The following is a 12,104-nucleotide window of genomic DNA, read 5'->3' on the forward strand; positions in this document are numbered from 1 at the left end:
TCATTGGGGAAACCTATTAATCACTGGTATTCAAAAATGGACCATTCTGTCATTTTTTTTTCAGGCTTTATTTACATTATATTTTCTGTTTTATTACAGTGAATCTCTTTCTTTATCACCCTTTCGCTCACTTTCCTCAAATCTTTCACAGAAGACTCTTTTACAATAAAATACTGCTCGTACATTTGGGGCACTCTGGACTACACCGAGAGAAGGACAGCTTAACTGATTTGCATTCAATCACATTCCAGCTTCTGGACCAGTCATGCTGTCTCCTCTCTCTCTCCCTCTTCTATGCTACTATAATGGCCTATACTCCCCAGAGATGACTGCCCTCATACACCTACCACTCATGCACTTCAAATCCTCTCATCTTTCCACCTTGCACTAAGCACTATATTCAATGTTCCTCTCTAGAACATTAGTCTTCCCTATTTATGTCTTTCCTGCAGGTGATGACTTGCATCAGTTTAAGCAAAATATTAATGACATCAAACTAATTGATTTTGGAAGGCCTACTAAGTCATGGACACTACCCCTTCCTCTACACTCAGCAAGTAAAAATATAAATTTTCTTCTTATAAGAAGAAAAATGAATAAACATTTACATATTTGTCTTGCACAAATCACATTTCCTGAACACCACAATTGAAGTTGTATGTACAAATAACAGCCAACCTCTCTCAAATCACACTTTACAGTCTTAAAAAGAGAAAGAAACACTAGCAATGTAGTCTTCAATACATTATGCTTGAAAAAAAAAAATGGTCACAATTGAAACATTATTGACCTTTCAATCAAGGTGGGCCTGAATCTAAACAACAATTATAGTATTTATCACACAAGAAAAATACTAAGCTTAAAATCAATATTAAGTGTTTCCTCACAAAGAACGATACCTGTATTTTTATAGAAGACAATTTAAGAGTGGGACATTTGATTCCCTAACAACATGCAAAGTACATTAGATAATATGAAATAGGTTATGTTTGAACAATGACAAGATAGTCAAGGGCTGGATCATCTTTCCTCATGTTTGTAACCATATCCCAAGATTATCATCTTCAGATGTCATTTCTGTAAATTACTAGTGTTGATCTGGGTTCTTGACCTTTATCTAATTTAGAAGTATCTTACTCCATCTCACAGCCACACATATGAATACATACAACATAAAAGCACATAAAACAACACACAACTCATGCACAACAGTCACATGTGCAGCACAAACAAGCCATAAATATCACAGACACATACATAAGAACAGAAGCATAACAGTACATACACACTGCACACAAACTCAGCAGCATGCACAATCACATCAGGCAGGCAGGCACATACACACACACACACACACTCTCTCTCTCTCTCTCTCTCTCACACACACACACACATACACACACAATTACCAACTAAAAATCAATGTATTAAATAAGATTTGAATATTTCATAGACTTTCTTTTTTTCATATGGTAGTTTTAAAAAATCAATATTGTGAACCCAGAGTTGATAATGTTATCAACAAATGGTGTGAGTTGATAGCTGATATGTGGAATAAGTGACATTATTAACATGATCAAAATCCATTATTGAAAATGTTAGCATCATAAAATTTGGTGTAGGTGGACACTGGATTAATTGTATTATATAATAAATAAGTGGCAGTAGTAATGATTTTTAAAACCCAGTGTTATTAACGTTAGCACCAAAAATGATGAGAGTGTGGAGAGATGTATTAAATAAATGACAGTATTAGCTCATCTAGAACCCAGTTTTGATAATATCAGCATCAGTGATATTTTATTAATGGTGTAGTTGGACAGTGGAAATGATGTATTAAATATAAGTGACATTAGCAATGACTTCAACATATTTTATAAACAGAAAGAGAGTAAAATCTACTTAATAATCAAAAACTTGAGAAAATATATTTATCCAAAATTCTGTTTTAAGAAGCCATAAATGTGAACTGAAATATTTACTGAAAAATACTTCAGTTTAGAAATCAGCCTCATTAGTTATTATTACATGTTAATACATATACACACAACCATATAAACACATACACGTACTTACAAATATACATGTATGTAAGCAAAGTAGACACACACACACATACAAAGAGTTATTAACGAGTTTTTAATGAGGGATTATCAATCTGGATCTGAACAAAATATTTTATAAGCTCTTTGTTAATACACCATGCCGACAAATTATTATAGATTATTAAAGAGCACCACATATTCTGGCAGAGTCTGAGGTTATAGTTCATCACCATTCTATACTGTAAATGCATGGCTGTATTCCCAGTTAGATCCTTTACACAGAGTGATATATAAGACAAAGTGTAAGTAATGGTCATTACACACTCTTTTATTGTAGTAAATTTGACTTACAGCTGTTTCCAATAGTCATTATAGGTTCATTATTAATAGATTTACTCAATCAGTCCATTGACTGGTTGAAAAAAAAATGAATGACCTAGAGAATGAATTCTACCCTAATCAGAGTAATGGTATTCTGGTGAAAACCAGGCAGAACAATGATAAATGAATGATTCAGGCATGGGAATGGGAGCAAAGAGAGGCCATAAGTATAAGGTGAATGGAAGAGAGATCAAGAGAAAAGAGAAAGAGAAGTGATGAGCTGGAAAAGAACTAAAGGGAAAACAAAGAAAGAGAATGATTAGAGTAGGAGAGGCATAGAATGGAAAAATGAAGACAGGAAGGGACAACTTTGGAAATATGTGGAAAATGCACACACTGATTCTAAGAGGAAACAAAATGTAGATGCAGTGTGACAGTAGCTGCTGAACAATGATCTTTTTTGGAAATGACAGAGGATTGTAAGGCAGCTGACCTGGATTTGTGTAGCTAGAGGACACACACACACACACACACACCACTTTTGGGTCTACTGTAGGCAATATGTATTTTTTGTGGAGGCCTGAGGGCAGCACACACTCTAGCTATGCTAGTGCCTGGCTTCATCAAACATTGAGTCTGAGAAACACAGACCAGTACTCAAGATCACTGCTAACAACAAAGGATCCAAGGTGGCTACCTCTGACACCTCTACATGTGTCATATTAGTGGCCACTGCCATCACCCTACTGGTCACACCAGTATTCCTGCTGAATATCAGGGGCCCTGTAACATCCCACCAATGTAAAACCCAATAGCTGAGAGACTTAGTGACATGTAATCAAGCAATATACATGGCATGAACAGAAACACTTCTGGATGCTAACATATCAGATACACTTACCAAAATATATTACCAACAGGACAGAAAGGATTAATCTACATCGAGGAAGATGTCATGCCTGCAGTCCTGCTGTTACACTCAAAGTCAGTCAGTGACACTCTGTTGATAAACATTAAATGAATGAAAATGGTAATATTACATGTCACTCACCAGATGCTCTAAATCATAGGGACTCTTTTGAAAAGAGCCTCGAAAAGAAGGAAGAAATATTAACCAGCCTAGATGACAGCCTTCACATACTTCTTCAAGAAGACTTCAACCTCTCTAATGTCATATGAAGTCAAGTCTCTGCACGATCTCATAAACATATTCTTTATGGTGGAAACAGTGCTCCACCCAACAAGTAAAAATGTTCTGGACCTCTGCTTCACAAATAATGCAGTGCTCATCCATAATGTTAAGGTGGCACCAATGATTTTCTTGGACCATAACTTAAAAGTACTAACAATGCATGTTCTACAGAAAACTGCAGACATGCAGGCAACTAGAAGCACTCAACTACTCTCCAGCTTGAAATTTCATAAAACTGATTGAAAGGGTATTCAGAAAGAGGTCATAGAACAAAACTGGTCTAATAGTCTCTCTACACAAGATATTGACATAGGGCTGCAGTACTTTATGACAATCATGCATGATATATGCAATAAATTGGCTCCAAAGAGAATGATCAAACCAACAGAAAAATATAATTCCCAGGGATAGGAGGATTCTAATGGGATGACAAGCAAAAATCTCAAACTGTCTAAAAGGGCCACTAAAGGATAGCAAAAGAGCCTACCTCAGCAAACAATCCCATAGAGGATAAGTGAAACACAGAGTGCAGTACAAAAATGTTTTCACAACTCTGCTGGGACACTTGCAAATAGTTATGTCTAATGAGTTCTTCAGCATCACAGCTCTACACAAGGAGATAGCAATTATTGATAATATCAAAATAGAGGAAACTGGTGTAATATATGATATGAACAAATGCGAGCATGAAAAGTAATATTTTTAAGATTATAAACCTGGAAAAGTACAGGACATGTTATTACACCTGGAAAAGTATAGGACAAGCTATTACTTCAAGTAAAGTAAAGAATAAGAAACTTTTTACTTAAAATATTGCAGCAAAGAATGCCAGTTCTTCTAATTTATCATTCTTAGTTCTCATCTTTTAAATTTATTGTGCAAATCTGTTCTGCTAATTCATAAGTTTGTCTAATTAGTCACTTTTTTCTGTATTTAAGGTAGTAAAGTAGCCAAATTTTATTTAAGTATAGTGTTATTTGTAAACTATAATAAAATAAGTTTTAATATTCAAATTTTAATTTTAGCTGCAGTATTTTAAGTAAAAAGTTTCTTATTCTTTACTTTACTAGAAGTAATAGCTTGTTCTATACTTTTATAGGTGTAATAACTTGTCATGTACTTTTCCAGGTTTATAATCTTAAGAATATGATTTTTCATGCTTACATTTTTCCATGTAATCCATGATTTTTTCCAGGCATTGCTGTTATAAGATAATTACTAATGTGTCAATTAATAATTTAAGATTTTAACTTATAAAATACTGAACGATAAGATTTCAATTTTTCCATGTAAGTGATGATAATATTTCAATTTTTTTCATGTTTAATTTAAATATATGTGGTGATTGAATTATTTAATATTACCCCACACAAAATTAATGGCAGGGAATTTCACCATCTTGTTGGTTGCACCATGGCTCACCAAAAGTTACAAACAAGAAGACCCAAAAACCATCAGTTACCAGGCTCACCTTAAGTAACTAAGATTTTGAGTTGGGGATAATAACACTGACTGCTGCTAATCTAGATTTATCAATAATTATTCAATACAACAGTAATTATAAAAGCATATCAGATATACACAAGTTAAAATTACCTACATCCCATTAATATAAATTTGATTTATGAAAAATCCCTTTGAATTAATTTTGGAATTTAAAAACTAAATTTAGAATATAAGCACTTTTAACCAATGCCTTTTCTGGACAGCCTTACTACATGCCTTCAGGTCTGCTCATAGAGACACAGCCAAAAATGACTATATTCCTGCCTCAATAAATTTAGATGCACATATCTGAAGCATATAACACATTAATGAACTAGCCTGATTAAATAATTAATTAAAAAGAAAAGGAAAGCAACTGAAAAGGAAAAATAAAAAAAGCAGAAAGCAAGTTAATCAAAGATGAAAGAGAAAATTAATAATAAAAGTTAAACTTACTCTAATTCAACAGCATATTAAAAATAAGTTTATTAAATACTTAATTAAAAAAATAAAATATACGAAAGGTAAAGTTGACCTCAGTGGAATTTGAACTCAGAACGAAAAGACAGATGAAATACCCTTAAGCATTTCGCCTGGCACGCTAAAGTTTCTGCTAACTCACCGCGTTAGAATGTAAACATTCATTTTTGAAATATATTCTCATCTTAACATTATAGCATGGGGCATTACTTCTTACTTACTGACAGTAAATTTCATCACATTTCACCAAATAACTTTTTTTCTAGTAATTGTTCAATGTGACTAATGAATCTGAATTCCTCATGCATTTTCTATTATTTAACCCTAAAGAAAGTATATTTTTTAATTTTAAAATAAAAAAAACATTATGTTAATTGAAGGTGAATAGGTGCCTTACTGTCCCCTCTGAGGTCATAGATATTTTGATGTAACTTTTTTTCTACTGAACTAAATCTCAAACTATTTATGCCAAAGTGTAACTGAGGAAATGTCCTCTTTAAAACTGTTAACAGTTTGCAATTTAGTTGAGAACTGAATTAGTGGTGAAGCTTGGAAGCTGCTGCGATTGACGAAATGGTGGACTTAATATATTCAACTACTACCATGATTGAATGATTAGCCATTGATGAAATAAGCTTAAACTCAATCACAGACCTAGATGGATTCCCAGTAATTTTAAAGAAATACAAAGGGACTCTAACAAGACCACTATAGATCCTCTTTCAAAGCTTGCTTACAACCAGGAGACTATCCAGAAAGTTGAAGGAAAACATAATGTCCTATCCACAAAGGAGATAGTAGAACTGTCTTGAGGCCACTGCTGTTTATGATGGTTCTTTCAGACATGCTATCAGTTACACAGAGCCAAACTTACTAACTATGCTGATGACACAAAAGTAGTACAAGCAGTCAAAAAACCTTTTGATATTAATCTTTTACAGAAAGACCTAGATACCGTATATAAATGGGCTGAAGAGAGCAACATGCAGTTTAATGCAAGATAATTCCAAGCTGTCCACTATCAGCGAGCTTGTGCTTACATGCCACAACAATAATACTTTGAACCAAAAGGAGTAGCAATTTCAGAGACAAGTGCAGTGATTGATCTAGAGGTTGATATGAGCAACAATGCCTTATTTTATGTACCTATCACCAAAATGGTGGCAGTGTGTAGGTGAATGGCTGGATGGATTCTGAGAATTTTCACAAGGACCCAGGAAACTATGTTGGTTCTATGGAGGACATTTGTATTCAGCCATTTGGACTACTGCTCTCAACTGTGGTCACCTCACAATGTCAGATTTATAGCAGAGTTTGAAGCAGTTCAGTGGTGCTACACCAGGAAGATTGCATCAATGGAACAACTGGGGTACTGGGGTAGACTGAAAGAGCTATTACTACTGCTTGGAGCAAAGACAGGAGAGATATGCAGTGATATACATATGGAAGATTATGGAAGTTGACACCAAACTTAGTCATCGAGAGCTATACTAGCCCTTGAACTGGCAGTCACTGCACTGTTCCAAAGGTTCCAGCTATCCTGTTTAGAGTGAGGACCATGTATTGTAATAGCATGGGATTCAAGGGCTCATAGTTATTTAATACCTTACCAAAGCATCTGAAAGATCTACATGGGGTAGGGGTAGATCTTTTTAAGAAACAACTTGACCTCCTATTGTCCAAAGTCTCATGGCAAGACACTTAAATTTTCTCTTGTAGTAAAGACACCATATCTGCCCAGTGTTACCCCGTTGGATTCCCAGATGCAGTATTTCTAGCTATTTATCTGTTATCAAAGTGAAATACCAACAAAAGCTAACTCTTGGCAGATCCTTTTCTCCATGCTAACAGTAGCAAATTTGCCTTTAGAAGTTGAAATGTGTCATAAACATATTTTAACTAACCTAATGTTTGCTTATGCTTAAATATTGCTTGGCACTGATACTACTGAAGTTCTCTTGACCTGGTGGTTGAATACTGCAACTTGGTCAATGTTGTTGACTGTGTTTTAATTAATGCTGTGGCTTTAAATTTGCCCAGAGTTACCCCTGTTCAGTATTTCCCATTGATAATGGCTAACGAGCTAGAAATGGGGTGCCTTAACACACACACACACATAATTTTCTCATTTAGATGTTTCAGTCAGAGGATTGTAGCCACGTTGGGGCAACACCATGATAGGTTTTAATAAAATGAATCAACCCCAGAACTCATTTTTGCTGAACCATTATGTTATGGGGACATAAACAAACCAACAATTATCAAGTGGTGGTGGTGGGACAAACACAAACTCACACACAAATATATATGTAATTGAAAGTCTTTGCTGCAGACATACAGGTCACACATATATATATAAGAAAAATATGAAAATAACATCGAAAGTAAGATAAAACTTTTAAAAATCATTATCTGTTTCTGGTGGGTGTTAGCTGTCTTGAGTTGGCTCTCAAAATATAAAGTTTGCTGGGGTATCAATTGCCTCGCCTTCAGGTCAACTTCTAATAGATATATAGGGCAATTGCCAAGACATAAGTATGTCTTAGGCATGTTATGACCTGGTGGAGCTATCTACCCGCCAGATTTGATCGTGGTTGATTTTCAGAGAGAGAGGGAGGGGTCAACCCCAATACTGGACTGGTACTTCATTTATCTATCTCAAAGGGATAGAAACGAAGTTGATTTTGGCAGGAGTTGGGTCTAAAGTGTAGAGAGTGGGAATGGATATCACAAAGCATTTACTTAGCTAGTTTGCTGCCTTAAGGCACTGGTTACAAGCTGGGGGAGTAGAGGATATAAAATTGTATTTCAGCCAATGAATAATCCATGGGGTTGAAGCCTTATGCTATGTGTCAGTGGGTCTCTGGTGGGAATTTTTTATCCATCTGTACTTTATGATAAACCATGAATAGGTGTCTTGGGAATCAACATATGATATCCCTTTGCCTGACATGAATGCTTTGAAGAAGTGTGAACTCTACTGTAAGTAGCTGTTGACTAAGATGTAGTATTAAAGTGGGTAACATATCAAACTGTAGATTATATAGTAATGGATTCAAATGTTACAGCTGCCATTGTGTTTATATGATTGGCAGAGCTGTCATGAGGCATGGACACACGAGGCAGTTGGCCTGGTGCCTCACAAATCTAGAGGCTCAATTCTAATTGGTATATGTTGTGGACTGCAGTCAATAAATTAATACAATAGGGCCCAGTACAATGAACTGCTCAGGCACCTGTAGTGCTGCTAAGACAGCTCCGACCATTGGATAATGCACAGAAATATGCTTATTTTAACTTTTCAGTGGCACAAGAAAGGTAACTAACAGTAAACAAAAACATATATATATATAAAAAAATATTTGGATTTATGGAAATAACAATACTTGTGAAAATCAATTATTATGGCATGGAGAAGCATAAAATAAATATGTATGCCTAAATGTGTATATTTAAATATGTATAAGTATGCTCTAAAAATATGTTTTATATTTCTGTTAGTACATACAGTTTGATGCTGACTGTATGTTTGATACTGATAATTGTAACAAGAAGAACAATTCCATCGAAAAAATTGTGATAGGTGAAACCAATAATCATAATCCTTGAAACAAGGAACAAAAGAGCATTTCTAGAAGCCCTGCCATTTTTAGGTATCAACAAATAACTGAGATTATAGACTATTCTTGTTAGGATACTTTTATCACATACAATGTCATAAAGAAACACAGTTGGATATTGGTTTATGACAATTTTCTGTGATTTATCAAGGATTCACAGAATTGACAGAAAGTGTTCATGCATGAAAATGCAACATTTATGCATTCCTGCTTTGTTAACAAAACAGATAAGAAATCACAAGACTACAGAGCATAGACTTTATAATTCCTTCTTTATTGCTTCAAAAGACCATATCTTCCTTTTGGATGTGGCCTCATGTAACCAAATGCTCTTCAACTTATAGATCAATAAGTAACAATTCAAATAATTTTTACAAACAATTTTGAAAGTTCAAAATCTATTTGTGTATTCTCGGAACATGGCTTAGTCAGTGTATGTTTCCCAAACATAAGAAATATAGTCAATATGAAGGATTATTGGAAACTGTTTTCTTTCAAAGTGAATAATTACAAGCTCTTCATATCTAAATACCATGTCAGAATTCTAGATTTGTACAGAAAGAAAAGGATTTACACAATTTTCCTGATAAGTAGCAATATGAAATTATAAAATTTTATGGCTGATAACCTCTAACACATCTTTCTTGAAGAATATAATTAAGAAACATTTTCCCATTATTGCTTTCAGGTAATTGAAATTCAAAAGAAGAAAAACGTATCAGTAATGTAAGTTAGAATACGAAAGAATTGTGAGGTTGATGTTGCCTGAAGCTAACATGGTGACAAAACTATTCAATGGAGAGAATTGTAAAGATTCTAAATCAAATTTAATTTGACTGAATTATAAACAGTTTATTAAAATTTGACTTTGGTAATTACAGCCATAATTTCCTCCAAATCAATCTTTTAAAGATGTTCTACAGCTTTTCACCCAAGGAAGAAATTTTTAGCAGCATAATTATGAAAAAACATCAATTACAAACTATATAAAGGCAGGCCAGTTAATGATTTCCTTTAAAAATGATATCTTAATTACTTTCTGTGGTTTCAGTTTCTAACTAATATATTTTGAAGAGTTGAGCTTTTGTAGCTCAGCAGTAGTTATAGATGGTTGCCCACAAGTTTGCATCATACATGGAACTGTACATTAAAAAAATAATAACCAATTGCCAATGAACTAAACAAATTACCACCAAATAACACAGTGCATTTAACAAGAATTAGAGTTTAGAAATTACAATGTTAAAAATGAAGAATTCCGCTAAAATCTGAAATCAATAAAGTTGTTCAGCAGTTTACAGTTCTGAGTATGAATTTGATCATGGTTTTCTGAGCTCTTCAAACTCTTTAGAACAAAGTCCATAGATATACTGAGATAAATAGTCAAATGATAAATGACATCTGCTGAGTTTATTTTCTTGGTAAACTCTAGCCATTAAAAAGATTCCCTTTACATCATGATACTACATGATCATACATAATTGGGGCTACTTAGAACGAACAATTTTAATCAATTTGAGATTTAGTAAGATTGTCAGTAATATTGTTTTCTGAAAAAATGTAGGTTTAGAATGGAAAATAATTTCATATTGGAAGCAATTTACGTGTGAATTTTACTTTTCTGTTCATAATATTATGAAAAATTCAAGAAAGAGAGAACTGCAAGACATTCTGAAATTATCATGAGCAAAGGCACAATGATTAAATCCTTGCTCTTATTTTTGCCACATAGTACAGTTAAACATTATAAGGTAAACAGCTTTTTTTTTTTTTACCCTGAGGTGAAATCCTAGATAGAAAGAAGTTACATTTTGGAAAGTTTTATCCAATTTTTTAATTATTTTTTGAATGCCTGCATCAAATGAGAATTGGATAAAAACTTATATACAAAATGAATAAGAATAATGATTTACAAAATTTTTATTATTGTTTGAATGCCGGCATTAAATGGGAATTGGATAAAACCTTATATACAAAATGAATAAGAATAATGATTTACAAAATTTTGCTAATAGGATTTTAAACAGGTTACTTGTAACTGATGTAGAGGTTTTAGGTAGTTGGTCAATAACAAAACAAACTAAAATATTGATACCCAGCAAACCTTGCTTGATATATAATGATAGGATTGGAAGAGTCAACTGAGCATTAAACAAAATGACATGCGGTATTTAGTTATGATCTTTTATATTCTCAGTTCAGTTCCTGTTGAGGTCAGCTAAGTGTTTCATCCTTCTGGAATTAATAAAATAAATCACCAGTCAAATACATTGACTCTCCCTTTCCCCCAATATTGTGGCCTAGTGTCTCTGTCAGAAATTGACATAAAATGATATTTAAGGTAAGACTTACCATCTTCTATTTTCAATGAGCAGTCTATAGTAAATGGTCTCAGAGGTCCAGAACCATCAAGATCAACTGTAATTACTTTCGATCTTTCATTCTGAGAATGTATCTTGAAATAATGGCATGACAAGTAATGTTCGGCTGTAAAAAGAAATCATAAAGAAAATGATAAAAAACTGAAAAATATGGAAGAATAAATAGGAGAATTAACCCTAAGACTATTATTTTTTGCTGAGACATTTGAATACAACTTAATAAATTGTATCACTATGGTCTTTAAAATATAAGCAAGTTCTGATTTATTTATTTATTTTTGTTCTCTTTTGCTGACTTGGTGGAAAGTAAAAATATACAGCGAGAAAAAATAATAGGCTTTGTATCAATAAAGTTAGTCATCTCAAACAAAAATGCAAAAAGTATTTGTAATGATAATATTTGGAAACAGCTGTGATAAAACTCCATTTCTCTAGTTAAAAAATACAGTAATATAAAACTAGGGGGAAAAAATCTAAATATTACTGTAATTTATTTTCTGGAAATTTATAGGGAAACATGTTTTTAAAGTTGACTATCAAAGCAGAAGTGTTTTCAGAATATTTAGGAATGTTCTTATTT

General features: G+C 33.3%; 1 protein-coding gene across 1 annotated transcript in view; it reads right to left on the reverse strand.

Moving 5' to 3' along the window:
- LOC106877699 (neurexin-4) overlaps positions 1-12,104 on the reverse strand; it is a 424,377-nt gene that overhangs the window by 229,895 nt on the left and 182,378 nt on the right. The window contains exon 13 of the mRNA XM_052966322.1: positions 11,496-11,630. Coding sequence (XP_052822282.1) covers positions 11,496-11,630 — 135 coding nt within the window. The remainder of the gene's footprint in view (positions 1-11,495; positions 11,631-12,104) is intronic.

The sequence above is a fragment of the Octopus bimaculoides genome, chromosome 3 (assembly GCF_001194135.2).
Source record: "Octopus bimaculoides isolate UCB-OBI-ISO-001 chromosome 3, ASM119413v2, whole genome shotgun sequence".
NCBI classification, from domain to species: Eukaryota; Metazoa; Mollusca; class Cephalopoda; order Octopoda; family Octopodidae; genus Octopus; species Octopus bimaculoides.